This window comes from Micropterus salmoides, unplaced genomic scaffold (assembly GCF_014851395.1).
Source record: "Micropterus salmoides isolate LMB-PRFRI ecotype aquatic unplaced genomic scaffold, ASM1485139v1 Ms_hic_scaffold_21, whole genome shotgun sequence".
NCBI classification, from domain to species: Eukaryota; Metazoa; Chordata; class Actinopteri; order Centrarchiformes; family Centrarchidae; genus Micropterus; species Micropterus salmoides.
Window position 1 is genome coordinate 11,179,950 of NW_024041262.1, and position 19,473 is coordinate 11,199,422.

A 19,473-nucleotide genomic window follows, 5' to 3' on the forward strand; every position below is an offset into this window, starting at 1 on the left:
AGCAGTTGGTTACTCGAAACACGGTGAAGGCCTACGCCATTTGTCTGGATATGACCATTACCCAAGCCAATTACTGGCTGTTGTACAGGCGACTTGCCAACAACCTAATGTTTTCCCGTCATGCCTGCCATCCCCCAAACCCCTCCCCTTACAAACACACACACAAGTAGAGAGAGTGGGTGAGGGGGGAAAAAGATAGAGAGGAAGAATGGAGGGCCTGGGGCAAAACCCCCACCCCAGCCCACCTGACGGACTGACTGATACAGCTAATAAACTTTCATTTAAGATAATGTTCCCTGTTTTTCTTTTCCCTCTCTCCTCTATTTCTATCTCTCATTCCTTATCTTTCTCTCTGTGCTCTCTATTTTTACACCGTTCACTTCCACTGTCCTCCTCTCTCCATCTCTCTCTCTATTTTTCTGTCTGTGCTCCAGGAGAAGGCTGGTCCGAGCAATCGATGCGGGAAGAAGCCCAGTTGGCCGAACCGCACACCACTCAATCAGTCTGCAACACAAAAGTGCTGCTGGTGTCCAACAGAGGTAGACACACTCTCTGTATACAGCACGAGATCCTGAACTAAACTCATTTTATAAATCATATTCACACCCTGCAACAGCAGTAAATGTGACACACAGAGTTTTATATATCAAAACAATAGACTCATCTTTAAAATAGCCATACTGGCCGTAGTGTTTTGGCTCGCGTCTCCTCGCCACACTGCCAACCCTTCTATCTTTGAATACTCTAGGTGCTATGCTAATTAAACTTTCAGACAAAGCAACTGCTAAGTTTCTCTTCTATTTATAGCAGCTGAATGGGCTTTGTCTGTGACCACATTTGGCTCAGTGTGTACATGTGTGGTTTTCCCCGTGCTAGTTACCGTGTCAGTATATGCTGACAGTGGACATGTTCTGTACAACCACACAGCTCGCAGTTACTGTACTTTCACTGTCTAGCTTGAAGGGTGTGAGCTGCAGATGGGATATGTGTGTGTGTCTCTGCAGTGACCCCCTAACCCTCTGGCACTCGTGTGGGGTTTCAGTGCATCGTTCATTTTTTGATAGTCTATGTGATGCCTGCTCACATGTGCTGTATGTGGTATTCTGTTTTTTAATGTGGTCGAAATTGGTTTCTTCCCTTTTTTTTCTTAGTATCAGCTGAGCAGGGAAAGGCTTGCATTTATCCCATTTTAAGTTTTGAAAAGACCAGTAGCTTGGTTTTCTCTCCCATTCATTTCCTGCAGTACAAGTTAGCCAGAACAATATTTTCATATCATATTTAGAAATCATTTACCTCATTTGTCCCAAAAGTGAACAGTTGTTTTTAGGCCTGCAAATTAACAATTGCATGGTGGATGTCAGAAAATAGTACAAATGCATCACAATTTTCCAGACCCCCAGATTAATGTCTTTAAATTGGTTGTTTTGCTCAACCACCAGCCCAAAACCCAGGCATTCAATTTACAAAATATGTTACAAAGATAATCAGAAACAACACACCCAACATTTCAAACTGATTAATTGATTGTCAAAATTTTTATTGATTAGTTTTGGAATCAAACTATCTTTTAAGCACTTGCTGTACTTTTTGCAGCATGGTACATGCAGGATACAAAACATCAGCTGTCAAGCACCCTGGCTACACAGTGTGGCATATAGCACCAATCTTCCCTTAATGTTGTACTACAGTATTTACAGACACTGTACAATGGTTAATTTTATCTTTAACATTTTAAAGGCTAATCTTCCATTTTAACATTTTTGTCAAAGGCTTGCAAAGAGCTTAAGACAAAATTAACATTGATTTTCCACCTTAATCTGATAATAATTGGTTACTCAAGCGTCTTTAAGATGTGCCAGAGTGTCTAAACAACAGCATCCTGAGCCTCACTAATTGAAATCATCTCTTTATGTGCCACAAGTCAGGATCCATTAAGACAGATTAGGCCCCAACGAACAGTAAACCGCAGCCAATCAGGGTCATCAGATGGCATAGGTGGTCAGAGGAGAAATCCCTCTGCACACGCTCCCTCAGCACAAGGACAGACGTGTTGTCAGGGAGCGAGTGGCCTCCTCAGTGTGGATGTTCCGTACACTATCTAGCTCACTCCTATCAAGGACCTAGCTTTTGATATGGGAAAGAAGAGGGTTTGATCTGTTGAGCGCACTACAACCTGAAGTAGAATTGCCTCGTTTCCTTCCTCTACCGACTGACCTACATGGGGAACACACTCCGCCGTCACTCCATTTACTCTTTTTCTCACTCTGTCTGTGAATTGCTTTCGATGCTTAAAGCGCGCAAAGAGAAGTATCACCCCTCTTTCCAGCGAGGACACGAAAGAGGGGCACAGATATGTCCTGGATGTGAATTAGTGTCATTTAAGTTTTCTTTTCATGGATATCTACAGTGTCCTGCATCCACATTTCCTACGTCTCACTCCCCCATCTGAATCCATATAGGTGCAGCCCTATGTGGATGTTTATTCTTCCAAAGGTGTAGTGCCTTATATGCTCTGTCGCTAGAGGTGCGCTACAGTAGACGAGTCAGATTGTCTTAGTATTTTTTAATAAGGCAATTGCAATAAATCCTACAGGCAAATCACCCACTCGCCACTCATCCCCCCCCCCCACCAAACCCAGAGCGATGCAGCATTGCCCTGCTGCCGCCTTCAATTACGCCATTCATCATGCGTCTTATCTGGCCGCTGGTTTGATTGAGTGTGCAATGGGAGGCGTTGCAAACCCTGCATTCTCTACACCAGCGTATGTGTGTGTGTGTATGGGGTGTTGACAGGAATGGAAAACTGGTTATGGAGGTTGTGGGCATGTGGTGGCGGGTGTATATGGCATGTATTGGGATGTATGAGTGTCTGAAGAAAGGCTGAAATGCAGAGAGGATGAGAGAGCGAGTGTGCGTGTGTGCGTGCGTGTGTGTGCGCACACGCCAAATCTACAGGAGTGTATAAATCAAACCAGATGATTGTCCCCCACTCTGATCCGCTCTGTCTCAGCAAGCATATTTCTCTTTTTCCCCCTCCTACTGTCCCTGTACTTCCTTCCTCCTCACCTCCCCCTCTCTTCTTCTTCTTCTTCTCTGGAACAGATTTGTCTGGGGGCCCCTGTCTAATCTCCAGCGGTGCCGGGTGTTGGGAGACGGGCGACAAATTTTAATAAGCAACTGGGCGCTGTAATTTAGCAGCCTGGGAGGGAGATTAGGCTGATTGATGCTGGGCTCGCCTAATGGTCCAGCCTACGGCTCCCCGGCCCAAATTGGTGGTAATGAAAGTTTTGTGCAAATTGAGATGGAGGAAAATAAGGCATCCTCTCATCTTCCCTCAGTCTCTCCATCTTCATTCATTCTATGTATTCCTCTCACTGTTTCTGTCTTCCTGTTCATTTTCTCCTCTGCTCTCTCAATCTTTTCGACGCTCTGCCTCTTTACCAAAATCGATTTGTCTCCTCATCAGCTGCCTCTCCCTGTCTACCTCTCTTTCACTGTTTTATATTTTTTCAGGCACTCCTGAGTCAGTTTCCGTCCCAACGTAACTCCATCTAGTAGGTTATTTACGTTTACTCACACCCTCATTTGGTCCCTTCCTCCCTCTTTCTTGGCCTTTCATGTAGGAGGTGTGTGTGTGTGTGTGTGTGTGTGTGTGTGTGTTTGTGTGCAGATGGGTTTGGAGGTGTTGTCTGAGTCGCTCCTGTGTTGTCAGGACAAATTCATCTAGATCTACAGAGAGATGGGACGACAGGGCTGATGACTATCTCCCTCCACCTCCGTCTCTCTTTCATTGTATTCTGTTTCTGTTTCTCTCTCTGTGTCTCCGCTGTTTTTTCTCTTCATCCCACCAAATCACTTTCAGCTGGCCTGCCACTCTTGACAGCCTCCATCTGCCATGTGTTATTAGGCCGCAGAGATTTCCAGGCCATATTTCAGAATATGGCGAATGCGTGTTGGTGTCCAGCACCTTGTCCCACTGGCAAACTGTCTATTATTCCATGTATTTGTATTGGTTTTACAATAATACATATTCCACTAAATTAATAACACAAGCAAATCCCGGTTTAGTTATGGTTATTTTGCAGTTGAGGTTTGAATGTAAATTTGTTATATATAATGCACTGCAGCTCTTTGTTCCAGTAAGAGCTTTGAATAAATAAAATAATAACAATGATAGCTTCTATGGCATCAGAAAAGACAGCGCCACCTACGGAAACACAAACTTTATAAACATGAAACTGAGGTAAGAAGACATCGTGTCACAACATACTCTGTCACTGAGCTCTGTATTGTGCAGTGAAGATGCACTACAGCAGGGAGTACTCTGCAGCAAAGATATCAAAATAAAATCAGCGTAGATTTCTGCCTGTGTGGGTGTATGGGAATTTTTTTATGAGGCTCGAGAAGCTGAGGTTTCATAAGTAATGCATGAGCAAATGAGTATCCTTTCTGAATCTCCAACTTCCTCTGACCACCGCTCCCTTAAGAGAGAGAGAGAGAGAAAAACGAGAAAAAAACATAAGAGTACTAAATGCAGGGAAGTGAAGAGTGGCCTTGGGGGAAACAACAAGAGGCAGCTAGTGGTGCGGGGGGGTCGGCAGCGCTAATCCAGTGGTAATAGAAGACTATAGTACTGTATGCTACATTTGATATTCTGTTATAAAAATCCCCTGAGAATGGACGTAATGGTGTAAACTCACGTGGGATTTCTGACCCTCTGAGAGTTCAGCTTATGATGTGTGTATGCATGTACTGTATACAATTGGGTGCGTGGAGTGTGTGTACACGAACGTGTGCATTCTGGCTCATCTATACAGCATACGTGTGAGTGGGTGAGGACGTGTGTTAGCCAGCTATCCAGCTCCCAGTCCCCAACAACAGAGACTGTCTTCCGGCACTTTTCAGTCCCCTTTTCTCTTAACTCCCACACAGCTATCTACTCGTGGTATTTTTAAAAAAAGACGACGCTGCCGAACGTGTCCTCCTCCTCCCTCGCTGCCACCTTGAGTTATGCACGGATCTATCATTAATAGCTTCATTAGCATTTTTCTCCCTCTGAGGTGCTTGTGTATATAGTTCAAACTACAGCACGGATGCTCACATTAAACAAGCGAACATCCTGAATTCTCTCTATGACAAAGGCGGAGGTGGGTAAAAAACACCAATACACGTCCCCAAATAAGCATTCCTTCCTCTGTTTCCCTTCAAGGCCTCCTGTAAAGTGTGTTTCCTAACTCATATTGCAAAAGTCCTTTTGCAATATCCTGGACAAATGTGAACAAGAAGAGCATTTATTCCAAGCCCAATGTGCACTCCAACCGAGGCTAGGGAGGAAACTAGCGGGGCGACCAGTTTGATGCACAACAGTAATGGTGTCGGGTAGCTCAGCCCGTAAATGAGTGGCAACAGCCTGTGAAGTTTATCTTGGCGAGAGGCGGCCCTTGTTGATTGCTCACCAAAGTCAGTGGTTGGGATCCCAGACAGCACAATATAATCTTGCTCCCCAAGTCCCGACAACTGCCTAAGTGCAATGTGGTTGAAGAGCTGGTGTGGGTAATTTCAGATTGGACGAGGCCTCTCTCCACAGGAGCTGTTAGGCTTTGTAAGGTTCACACTCGGCTGGCCAAAGTGGTTTGTTAGAGTTGATTGTTTATTTTTCTCGGGGAAGAAAGCGTGTGGGAGGTTTGTATGTATGAGATGGATGACGGAAACATGGAATGTGGCTTGGACCATAAACTCGTGGGAATTCTTAGGTCCTGGTTTCCTTTTTACAGTTGTAGCTTGTTTAAAATGTCCGGTGGTCAGGCGTGCAGCAATTTGGTACTGTTCAGCACATTGCACAAGTTTCTATGCAGGCCAAAACGCTTAGTTGTTTCTTGGAGAGGCGGTGAGACACGGCCATTTTAACAAATAAACCCTTGGGACATCAGGAACAATGGATAACGCTTGGCTGCTCCCTCTAATATTTTCTCTCCTGCCTTTCCCTCACTGGATTTTGATTTCAGCACAGTTTGGTGAATTTTTTTTAAGATAAGGAGTGATCACTTTGATTATCTACCTCCCATGATATAGTCTAATGCAAGAACCCAAAAGCATAAGAATAGCCTCTGTTTTGTGAATTCTCTACTCCCACCTCATAGTTTTATGGTGGATGATGCTATGAGATATTAAATGGGCTGACGGAGCGCTTTGATGTTCTCTTTCACATCATCGTGGGATATGCCTGATAGTATGGGCTGCAGAGGCGGGGGGGCAGGTTGTCTTTTCCTCTGGCTGATTGCAGAGATATGAAGCAGGGTGGGGAGAAAATGAAGGCCGCATGGTGGAGGAGGCAAGGTGCTGATGGGAAAGAGACGAATGGTGTGCCAGTGTCAGAAGTGGTCATGTGCAGAGGAAAGAATAGGGTAGAATGAGAGGGAGGATGGAAGTAGGGCTTGACTGATTAACCTGTTTACCTCCCTGAAAATGCTCCGGGCTCCATTCTGATTAAAGTTCAGTCTTTCATCTATCATCACCATGGCCGGCTTGAACCTTCAGAGCTGCCGATACCAAACACTATCAAAACGATCAAGCCTCCAACCTGAGCCAACACCATACACTCCACCAACATACCTAATACTCTCAAACAGTAGCTTCATTTGCATCTCATCCTTCCTTATCAGTAACTTACCTCCCTATGATTCTGTTCTTTCTGTACCTCTTTCTCTCTCTTGTTATGTTAAGTTTGTATGTATGTCTCTTTTTATCTACTCCTCCCACTCTGCCTCTAAGCTTCTTGCTCTCACGACTCACTGGGAACGGTGCTTGTGCGTCTCAGCCTGTTTGCTCCAGTGACGTGCTTTCCCAACTCAAGGCTTTTAGCACCTCCAGCATAATACGATTACACCCGTTTGGGGATGTGATATTGTCAACGGTTTTCTAAAAATATCCCCTCAGTCCAGTCGCAGTAGCGCAGTAGCACTGTGGGTCGACTGAATGCAGTGACGGGCAGAGGCAGAGGCACACAATGTTCTGGCCACTCAAGCACAAATGTTAGCCTTTTTAAAAGCTTTTTGCGCCGTCATAGAGCCAGTGTATGTGAGGACAGTCTGATGGGAAGGTAGAAGACAGGGGTTGGCAATTAAGTCCAGCCACAGTCCATAAGGGGTAGTGAAGGTATACAGGTGCAGTGGAGATGCAGGCTTGACTGGCTGAAGGAGACTGTCCTCCAGTAAAAACAACAGTATCAGTTATTTCAGCAAATGCCCCCAAAATAAAATGTTTACGTTCGATTGACAAAGCCCTCTAGCATCTATAGCATCAATATATTATTATTATGGAATTACTACCTGCAGCACCAACTAGACTGAAAGCTAGTCCAAATTTCCGTTTCAGGAGAAACCAAAGATTAATGTGACAGTGTGCTTCTATAGTGGCCATCTGTTTGAAAAGATGCTCTGTCACGGGAGATTTATAATTGTGTCCATATTTTTTGCATTTGTTTGTGTCCGGTTTACACGTCAACCACCAACTTTCTGTAAATAGTCCGAACCATCCAAAAAATGCTTTTAAATCAGAAATGAACCGAACTATGGTTCAGTTTGATCCGGACTGAGATTACCTCTTTTCGTCGGACCAAATTTCGTCTGTTTGGTCCGGACCGTGGTCTGTGGGAATTTTCACACCTGCAGTTTTGGTTCGGATCAAACTGAAAAGTCAGAAAGTCCGGACCAAACGAGGTAGGTGTGAAAGCCCCCTTAAACTCAAACCATGCTCTGTTCCTAATCCTATCCAAGTTTGTGCCTTAAACCTAACCAGGCCTTAACTACAACGTTGTCAGTAAAACTGCTTTATTTTTCCAACAGAGGCACTGAGGAGCTTCAGAAATTGCTTATATGTTTCACTCTGGACTGCACTTACAAATGTTGTTTAATTTGGAGGGCTTGTCTCTTGTTTGCCTTTTATAAAATAGATAATAAATACCTCTTACCTACCTGCAAAAGATCAAGTTTTAAAGAACAACAGATATGAAGATGTGTCTATCATACCCTTACTTAATGGCCAGTGCCAGAATGTCTTCTTTGCATCAGAAGTGTTGCTGCTTATAAAATATATATAATCTCATGATCATTGTGTTTACAAGAAGAAATCCCTTTAAGGTAGAAATGGTAAAGAAATACAGCCTTGCAATTTATTGTTAATTCAAATAAAGTTAACATCTGCTATGTTTAATAGAAATATCATGACATGAAGATTTGATATTGCCTAGAAATTTGAAATTTTATCTGAGGGTGCCAAATTATTTTGGTGTAATGCCAGATTTTCTCCATGGGCAGCTATTTGCCAGCCACTAGTAGATGGTAACACAGGATCCATTGTGAGTTCATGGTGTACAATGCCCTCAAGCAACACACTTTAAAAAAAAAAATCAAGATCAATTCAAAGCGTGTAATATTGGGTTTGGTATAACACCTTCGCTGATGTCTAACCTCCTTCATGGAGACTGAAAATGTTGGCCTCCTCGATTTCATCGTGTTCTCTCCAGTGTTGATCTTCCTGGATCTCTCTTCTCCCCGCTTCTCTGAGACGGGTGGCAGAAAATTAGGTCATTGCTGTGTTTGATCGGGCTTTCGCTCATTCCCGGGGAGCCATTCCAACCATTTTATTTAAAAAAATGCTCCTTTGTTTCACAGCTCATTCTCTAATCCTCTCTCACTTTATCTTCCATGTTCTGTCTGTCCTCTTGCCAGTGAAAGTTGACTGAAAACACATGGGTATCGGCCTGCCTAGTCATGCCTCAACACACAATCCTCATTGTCAGTCAGGCCAAACAGCAAAACACAACCAGCTTTCACTAAAGCTATGCTTCTTGCTCTGTGTTCCCAAAATGCCAAGGTTGACATGGATTCCATTTGTTTGGCATTTTAGCAGTTTGTACTACAAGGAATGAATTTGTTGTACCTAGTTAGTATAGATATGAGTGTCAGGATGCTGTTTCAGGTAGCTTAATACATAAGTATATTTTTAGAAAAGACGAAAAGTGTTTTCAAGGTGAATATCACACAGTGAACAAGGTGCAAGTCAGATTTGGTTTGGGATTGGATAGAAAACATTACAATTTTCATTTGTGTGTTTGTAGATTTGTCAATTTTCCTGTATCTATTTTTACCAACTTACCAATCCACAAAAAAAGTGGCTTGGTGTTGTTCCGTTCTGAGCTGACAGGGACATATGAACACACATGAGCACATCTGTGTACACAAAATTAGCTTAGGGAGAGCTATTATTGGTCTACATGGACCCTAACCCTGGGGGCAACAGGAAAGGTTTAGGTGATAGGTTTAGTATGATTTCACTTCAGCACAGACAGCCTATATGGTGTTATAGCAGCCTGTGATGGACTGATTTAATCCTACTGATGGTGCTCATAAGACACTGGAAGAGGGATAGACAAGTGTGCACGTGCACAGACACAGTCACCCTTCGGGTCATACATGTGGAATTTTGTGTGCTTGTGTGTGTGTGTGTGAAAAAGAGAGGTCAGCAGGGCTAACACAGTCCCCTGGCTGTTCTCAAGGTTAATGTGAGACCGACAGCGGCTGCTATAAGCGGCCTTCAGATGGTTTCCACCCACTATATGTGGAGCTGATTCATCCCGGTGGCAGCAGTGCATTAAGATGTAACAGCTCCACTCCCAAGTGTCACTCACCCCTTTAGACAGGGCCTACATCATAATTTTATATTTCCTATTAACTCCTACTGTCTACGCTCAACCACAATGGCCCATTAAAGGGATAGGTGCTGCCATTACCACCTCATTCTCACATGTCACTCAACTCTTCCTATTTGTCATTATTTCATGTCGTCCCGTTGTCTGTTAATTGAAATACCACAGACATTGTCTCTGTGGTCCATTAAAGGGAGAGAAGCCTTGTTCCTAAGTGTCATTGCTGCTTTAGGTGCTAGCTCATTAATTTTCATAGTCTATGTTTGACTTACACATGCACAGAGAGGTGGGGCTGCGGTGAAGAAATATACCATCAAGAAGAAATGCACGCTGGCATGTTGAAGATCACCCTAACCATCCAAACCTCATTTACATTTTAATTCAAAGACATTAAGCAGATGCTCTTATCAAGCTGTAGGTTGATGTTAAGTGTCTTGCTCAAGGACGCTTAGGTGAGAAGGGTTGCACAGTTAGATGAAAACAGTCAGATAAAGCTATTTTCTCTTTCCATGGTTAGTCACATTTTATTTTCAGTTGTTATGACAGTCCCAGTGTAGTGTTTTTTGTTCCATTATATCTAATCACTAAAGTGGAAGTTAGCACAGATTGGCAGGCAGCTTTGTTGGAAAGGACTGGGAAAAACAACTACATTACAATTTGAAAATGGTAGCAGAGAGTGAAGTTAAAAAGAGCAGATACACCCAAATATTTGAGAGGAGAAGTTCCTTTACCATGTAAATGCATTGTTTCTTAAATAGAGATTATCATTCGTCATTTACAGTGCCTTGCGAAAGTATTCGGCCCCCTTGAACTTTTCAACCTTTTGCCACATTTCAGGCTTCAAAACATAAAGATATAAAACTGTAATTTTTTGTGAAGAACCAACAACAAGTGAGACACAATCATGAAGTGGAACGAAATTTATTGAATATTTCAAACTTTAACAAATAAAAAACTGAAAAATTGGGCGTGCAAAATTATTCAGCCCCCTTAAGTTAATACTTTGTAGCGCCACGTTTTGCTGCGAATACAGCTGTAAGTCTCTTGGGGTACGTCTCTATCAGTTTTGCCCATTCCTCCTCGCAAAACAGCTCGAGCTCAGTGAGGTTGGATGGAGAGCGTTTGTGAACAGCAGTTTTCAGTTCTTTCCACAGATTCTCGATTGGATTCAGGTCTGGACTTTGACTTGGCCATTCTAACACCTGGATATGTTTATTTGTGAACCATTCCAGTGTAGATTTTGCTTTATGTTTTGGATCATTGTCTTGTTGGAAGACAAATCTCCGTCCCAGTCTCAGGTCGTTTGCAGACTCCATAAGGTTTTCTTCTAGAATGGTCTTGTATTTGGCTCCATCCATCTTCCCATCAATTTTAACCATCTTCCCTGTCCCTGCTGAAGAAAAGCAGGCCCAAACCATGATGCTGCCACCACCATGTTTGACAGTGGGGATGGTGTGTTCAGGGTGATGAGCTGTGTTGCTTTTACGCCAAACATAACGTTTTGCATTGTTGCCAAAACGTTCGATTTTGGTTTCATCTGACCAGAGCACCTTCTTCCACATGTTTGGTGTGTCTCCCAGGTGGCTTGTGGCAAACTTTAAACGAGACTTTTTATGGATATCTTTAAGAAATGGCTTTCTTCTTGCCACTCTTCCATAAAGGCCAGATTTGTGCAGTATACGACTGATTGTTGTCCTATGGACAGAGTCTCCCACCTCAGCTGTAGATCTCTGCAGTTCATCCAGAGTGATCATGGGCCTCTTGGCTGCATCTCTGATCAGTCTTCTCCTTGTATGAGCTGAAAGTTTAGAGGGACGGCCGGGTCTTCGTGGATTTACAGTGGTCTGATACTCCTTTCATTTCAATATTATCGCTTGCACAGTGCTCCTTGGGATGTTTAAAGCTTGGGAAATCTTTTTGTATCTAAATCCGGCTTTAAACTTCTCCACAACAGTATCTCGGACCTGCCTGGTGTGTTCCTTGTTCGTCATGATGCTCTCTGCACTTTAAACAGACCTCTGAGACTATCACAGAGCAGGTGCATTTATACAGAGACTTGATTTCACACAGGTGGATTCTATTTATCATCATTAGTCATTTAGGTCAACATTGGATCATTCAGAGATCCTCACTGAACTTCTGGAGAGAGTTTGCTGCACTGAAAGTAAAGGGGCTGAATAATTTTGCACGCCCAATTTTTCAGTTTTTTATTTGTTAAAAAGGTTTGAAATATCCAATAAATTTCGTTCCACTTCATAATTGTGTCTCACTTGTTGTAGATTCTTCACAAAAAATTACAGTTTTATATCTTTATGTTTGAAGCCTGAAATGTGGCAAAAGGTTGAAAAGTTCAAGGGGGCCGAATACTTTCGCAAGGCACTGTAGATACACTGAGGAGGACAAATTCTGCGCAAAGGTTTGTCTTTGAAATGTAGTCGATTCACAAATTACCAGCACTAAGTATTTGAATGTTGTAAAGGATCATGATAAGCAAGACTAGCAGAGGGTGACGGAGCGGTGTGCACCCGGGTCCATATGAAGAGTGATGATGTTGTTGACTCACTGTCGGCCCGGATGCCAATCAATCAATTAACCAATCAATAGTCATCTAGTGAGCGCCTAAGGACACCGGAGAAAATCTCCCAGAAACACTGGAATCAATTACTTTTCGCCTCAGCAACAGACTCACGCACACACGCACGCACACACACACACACACACACACACACACACACACACACACAAAACCACACACACTTTCGTTGATATAGTTATATATTTATACTTATGCAGGCTTATATGTTGAAGTCACTGCCTCCCCCTCTTCCACAAGCCCCAACACGCAGGCATCAGATGGTGCCATGGGAAAAAGAAAAATGAGTAAATCCTGTCTTTCCCCTCATTCCTCATCCCTCATCCCCTTTCTACCTCCTCCTCCTCCTCCTCCTCCTCTCTCTCTTGTTCTCTCTCTCTCTCCCCTCTAATGGAAAGCAGCATTCCCTGCCTGCCGTCAGCAGCTATAGCCAGCTACACTATAACACAGTTAATAGACAGGCCTGGCAGCTTATAGAGCCCATGCATTTTTAAATGTGAGTTTTATGACTCCTGGAGAGCAGGCAAGGGAAGAGAGGATGGGATATGCTTGATATTTGTTCCCTGAGTGTGTGTGCCTGTATGAGAAGGGGAGAGAATATGGAGGGCAGAAGCACTGGATAGGATGAGTATCACAGCTCTTTGCTTTCTTTTTTTCTTTCTCTGGGGAGCTTTGCTTATCACTGCTTTTTCCTCTCTGTCTCTCTTTTCAGTTGATATCTTTCCAATTCTCTCTTCCTCTTGCTATATTAATAATTAAAGTTGGAGCTTATACACAAACATGCACAAATCTGTAAGGTCACTCTGGTCATGAACCTATTACTAAGCAGGGTGTAAATATTTCTAAGTTGAATCCAGCTGTTGTTTTTGCATTATTTCTCATGATGCCAGATGTTATATGGATTTATGTATATACTAATATACAGGCTGCAATTTGCAGGGGGGGCGTGGTCTTTCCCCCTTTCTGGTTTATATATCCCTTCCTCTGCTCAAAATTTTTTATATCTTTTGGGGACAAAATTTATCCCCCCCTCAAAATGATCAATGCTACTTCAGTAGTGATGCAACTTATCACAAAACTCACGGTTCGGATTGATCCGTAGTTCTGTTAGGGTTAAATTCATTTTAAAAAGCGCTACTTTGGCTCTGATCCAGCTGCCTCTCTCTGTCAATAGATAATCACAAGGCTGAGTCTTGCTTAATGTCCCGCCCACGGCACTGTCTGATTGGTTACAAGTTGCGAATAATAGCCTATTAACACTCACAAGACATTAGCTCCGGTAAACAGCGGAGCTGTGTGTCGAAGTGAAGGCAGCCGATATGTTTCTATGATGACAAGCAGCCCAGTGTCTGTGTTACACCAGTCAACATGCCCGAAGTCACAGCTACAGGGTTTCACTCTCTCCGCTTACCTACTCACTACACTTCAGAGTTAAACACAGCATGCATCTGTCTTTTCTGCATTTTCACTGCAGCTCTGCATCGCGATGAAATGCTCCATATTTATTACTTTAATAATAAACAGTGGGAGAAAATTTTTTAAACTTTGCAGTCAATCTACAGTTCAAATGTAGGGGTATTTTCATGAGAAAAAAAACATCACCCCCCTCTGCTTTTTACACAAATCACACCCTGCAAATATATACTGTATATATACAATGTGTGTGGATAATGCATGTTCTTAATCTCACAGCTTTGATTATACTGCAATGACCATTGGACATTGTATCAATTCAATCTCACAAAATACACAAGCGCTGTATATTAGCTTATGTGTTTGTGTCCTAGTGAGATCATAGCATGTCCAGCACCGGCGCTCGATAGTATTCATCTGTGTCTGCTCTGACCCACAAACCCCTGCCTCCTCTCCACTGTCTTATATAAACACAAACACACATGAATACACACACACACTGCCGGCAGCCAGAGCTCAAAGTGATCTCACTGTGCCCCACATACTGCCCCTGTTTGCCTGCTTGTCTTGCTGATGGCACCGGTCGTGAGCTGTGGAAATGTCTATTTCCCTTCCAGGGGGAAGAATGACATGCAGAATAAAACATAGTTTGCTCATGGGCAGTTAATGCAGATGTTACCACAACAGGCAGCAGCGCCGAATGATGCTGTCACCTGACGTGTGTCCACACTGGTGGATGGCTGATGATCACAAACTGCAGCACCCAGCTGACATGGAAATTTCATTCCATATTGATATGTGGGGAGAAACAGTACTGACTGCTGAATTACTACATTCTGTTTTATGGTCTGTCACACAATGGTGTTGTCACACAATACAAGTGAGCACTGGTCTCTGGACACTAAAGCTTCCTCCCTTTACAATATTGGCGATGCAGTGTTTATTTAAAGTGTTTTGGCTAAAGGCTCTATTATGCAATGCAAGGCTTTTGAGATATATACAATGGTATCAATATCCAGAGAAAACACCACTGTACTGAAATTTCATACCTACAGTACAGACTTTAGCACTGCAGGAAAAATGCAGCCTTGTCAGTCTGCCGACGCAGTTGGGGTGCCAACACAGAGGACTTTGGAAAAAAACACATGGTTGAAACCGGCTCAGCTTTTGCCACAACGTGATGTTGTCTGGCAAGACGCTAATCAAACACGCATATTTTCTCACAAACAATTCATCTATTGCAGCTCTAAGCCCATAACACTATTGTGTTGTAAAGGCCATGCTTGAACAAATGGGCCATATGGGTGTCTGTCCTTGGCCTATTTAGAGCCCCTGGTTGGGTACTGTGGTATGAGGTGGATTATCTCTGGTCTACCATCATGCACTGGAGGCTTTTCTTACTTTATCACTGTCAGTGTGAAAAGCAGACAAAGCCCTTTGAATACGCAGAAAAACACAAACTCACTACGTTACATCACTCAAGTAATTGAATTTAGCCTTCTGTAAACAAGATGCTAACAAGCCCTCTGGAAATACAGTGACATTTATGCTGGTGAGTCAAAGCGGCTGTTTGCTTCTCTCTGACACACACACACACACACACACACACACACACGCACACAATGCTTAATACCAACATATTCACAGTTCCACAAAAACCCAGATTTGTGTGTAAACACACTCTTGTGGGCATACACTGCTGCACTCAAATCACACATATACAGACTTAGGCAGATGAAAATGAATTGATTCAGTTGTCCTTCTAAATTATTATCTCCTCCTTTTTATGCCAGTATTGTTTGTTTATATACTTTTACAAAATACAGTTACTGAGTTGCCTGGAGGATCTGCACACTGTCCCTTTTTAAGAGGGCACACCCGCTCTGAGGAGCAGATCCTCCAGCGGGCGAGTGGCGGCATAAACAGGAAGGGGCCCTGTGCTTTAGTGCGTCATAAGCTCTTGTGTCATCGGATCTTCTGTGTTGAAATGTGCCAAAGTGTTTCACATAACATTGTTAGCCTGATATCCTGGAATCCTGTATAGGTACACGAAGGTGACACGGCATTATAGGCAGACACACACACAAAGATACATGCCGAAGTGGTGGCGCGCACACACACACACACACACACACACTCACAGATGCACAGTTGATTAGTGTGTGTTGGCTGGAGGAAAAATTTAAACCTCCTCTTGAGCCAGCTGTGTTCTGTTCCCTTATGAGAATTGAGAGTGATGTAAATGTCTTGGTAAAAGTGCATGCAGCCATCTATGTTTATGCATATAGAATATGACAGCTTAAGTGTTTTGACTGTAGTTATTCTGCGTCTGTGTATGTGTGTGTCAGCGGGTGGGGTGTGTTGAGTCTGGTGGAGTCCTGCTCAGAAATGTGGACTTCATTTGCACCGGGCCTCTCCCGCTAACTGGAACAAGCTCTTACATGTGCATACGCATGTTTTGTTTTTCTTGTTGCTATTTTTTGACATTTCATAGACCCAAACTATTAATCAAGAAAATAATCTGCAAATTAACCCACAAGGAAACAAGATAATAAAACCTTAGTTGCAGCCCTACATGATAAAAACTAGGCGTTTTCATAGCTGGGTCATCGTAATGGCATGCTCAGATCAAACCCAGGCTATTGTTATATTGCATTTATTTCAAATATACTGTCATCTTTGTGTAGTATTTGATTTGGTCAATATTGCTCTGCTGTGTTGTTGTTTAGACAATCGAAGACATTGGCTCCTTCCCTTCAAGGAGATTTTTTTTTATTTTAATACCATAAATAGCCGTCCACGTGTTCTCTGTTCCTTTGTGAGAAAACACAGATGAATCTACAGTACTGGGTTTTTGGAAAAAACCCAAGTAACATTTCAAAGAAACTTTTATAGCCTGAGGTTTTGTCAGATAAAGTGTTAAAGGGGGTAGGTGAAAGAGCTGAGGAAACAAGGGAATGCCAGGATAGTACCAGAGGGCTGGTGAGGCAGGAGCGGACCGAGTGGAGGCAGTGTGTAACTGTTGGGAAAGAATAACATGCACTGCAGACCCCAGACCGCAGGAGGCATGACTCCCTCACCACTAGGAAACCTCAGGGCTTTCGGCTGCATGTTCTGTTTGCTCTCACTTTGCTCCTCATATAGTCTTCCCTGGACCTTCTGTGTGTGCTCTTCTTCTTCTCCTCCCAGATTTGCTGTTGACATACTCTCTTTTCTCTTCCTCACTGTATTGTTTCCTTTGGAGTTTTTGCCGCCTCCCCTCCCAACACATTTCTCTCCCTGTATCTGTATTGCTCACTTCCTATGTCGCCCCCCCCCCCCCCCGATCCAGAGCACATTTAGCCTTTAACTCCCTTTCTGCACTGGCCTGCCTCCCCCACTCCTCTCACTTGGCTCCCTTCTCTCTTTTCTTTGCAACTCTCTCCCTCTAACCTCTCCACTCTCTTCATATTTCATATTAAGCAATCCTTTCCATGGAGCCAGCTGTGTAAACAATAGCGACCAGCCCTCCATGTTTTCTCAGAGTGAGAGAAAAATGCCGGAAAAACCTGGACACAAGGAGCTCGCCGCACGCCGTCCTCACCGATGATCTATGGCCCTTTGTCTCTCCGACCTCCTTTGAGCACGAGTGGGACTTTCTGGGCAGAGTGTTGGTTTTTGTGTATGTGTGAGGCTGAGTGTTAAGTGTACGGGGCAGTGTGTTTATGCGGGTGTGGGAGCTTTCTGTTACCATAGCCCCCTGCAAATATTGACCCGAGCTGAATAGCTACAGTGAGTCACTCAAAAGCAAACACTCTGTCATGTTCTGCCAGATTTGCCTGGCTTTTTGTCACCAAATGCATTCAAACCGGAAATAATTTGACTTAAAGAACACCCTCTTTCTTACCCTGATTTAAGGATCTTCAGTTTTAATATTGATAAAGAGAAAATAATCTCACTCGTGCGTCATGTAGCTGACCCATATTTTGCAGGAGCACCGGCCCATGCTGCTGTTCTATCTATAGGTCTATAATCTGTTTACCTATACTGTCGGCAGCCTATTTTCACATAGACGTTCCCGGAAGCGGCTGATGTTCCTGGGATTTAACTGTTTTCAACTCTCTATTTAAAGGGGCGGGTTGGCGGGCAACTTTAGTTGTAGGTTTTATTGACTTTGTTGACATGGTTAGTGTGCATCTGTCAGTGTTTGTCCATGAATGTGTGTTTATGGGTATATATGCATGCATGCATGCAGGTGGGCAGATGGTCCAGTTCTGCACGGACAGCCATAGTAGCGCTCATTATGTGTGAAGGAAGCAGGCTACCATTTTACCCTGACACACACACACACACACAACTCATCCCTGGGTTTATTTTTTTTGCAGGTGCAGCGCTTGCTGGCATTTGAGATAATTAAAGGGTGACCTTTCTAAGGTGAGGCAGAAATGTCACCCAGCCTGCTTCACTGACAAGTGGATTCACCCCACAGGGGGCCTTGGCAAAACGGCTGAGGTTTCTCACCGCCTTGGATGTGCACTTAGCACCCTTTAGCCTTCTTGTGTCACACTTTACGCCTGTCATTGAGTAGTAGCTCCCACCTCCTGCTCTCTCACCTACCACGCCTCGGCTCGCTCTCTTGACCATGAAGCTAGAGATGGAAGCGTTCAGGAGCTTGAGCTTCTCTTGTATTTTACTAATATATCAGTAAGGGATTAGGAAATAATCCACATGCAGTGTTATCTCTGTTGCATAATAACGCCGTAGAGATTTGCATTGTAGCAGCTATTTTAAATACCACATTTTATAGACAAATGGTTACCTTTACCCCATCCTTTACTGTAGAGTGGGTGACTTACACTAAGGCTGTGGCAGTTTGGCTTGCTGGCTTGGTCAGAACTAATTAAATGATTCACTCACCAAAGCCCAGTGACTGTACTTTGGTTAATGCATCACAGTTTTTGCATGGAAAACTGCATGGACAACCTGTTTACAGTACAGTATCTCTGTGCTCTTATCTCATGGTGGATGATAAAACATCATGTATTGTTGTTATTTGTTTATGAGACATGCTATAGAATGAAGTGAAGAAAGAGGGTGATTAAATGCAACAGTGAACACAGGGCATTATACTATACATAGTTCACTAGAATAAAAGATTTTCCACCAATAAATAATTCTCTTTGGCTGAATAGTTCTGGAAATTTGTCAAACTATGGTCTGTTTTAATGTATTGCCACTATCTTTTAGTAAGAAGGTAATCAAAGGTAGGGTGGAGCAAACTCCCAAGCTTGTCACTAGCCTTGCATGTTTGGTAATGTACAGTTAATGCAGTGTAGCGTAAGACTCTCCCCCAGGGCAATAAGATGACATGCAAATGGGATTCAGCACATGACTTGGGCATACATTAATAAGCACATGCGCGCACATGCACAGGCTGCATGCGTGACCGCACACTACAGCCAGAAGCTCAAACACTTGTTGCTGTATACACACACGTTTGTCTCATACACGGACATTGCCACGCAAACACCACTACACACACACACACACACACACACACACACACACATATGCTTTTAAATGGACAGTATGAACACACTCATGCGTGCACCTATATACGCTTTCACTCCCGCAATGTCACATCTCTCTTTGGACGTATACATCCCCCCACGCTGCTGTCCTCATAAAAATTTCAGTGCATCGTCATCGAGCGACTTCCATTATGAGTAGCACTGCAAAGCCATACAGGCTGAAGGTTGAGCCCACTCCGTGCTGTTAAAGA

The 19,473-nt window shown here is 43.4% G+C and overlaps 1 protein-coding gene across 1 annotated transcript in view; it reads left to right on the top strand.

The window, feature by feature from the left end:
• LOC119916505 overlaps positions 1 to 19,473 on the top strand; it is an 81,064-nt gene that overhangs the window by 52,444 nt on the left and 9,147 nt on the right. Inside the window, exon 5 of the mRNA XM_038736547.1 lies at positions 435 to 539. Within this exon, the coding sequence (XP_038592475.1) occupies positions 435 to 539 (105 nt within the window). The remainder of the gene's footprint in view (positions 1 to 434; positions 540 to 19,473) is intronic.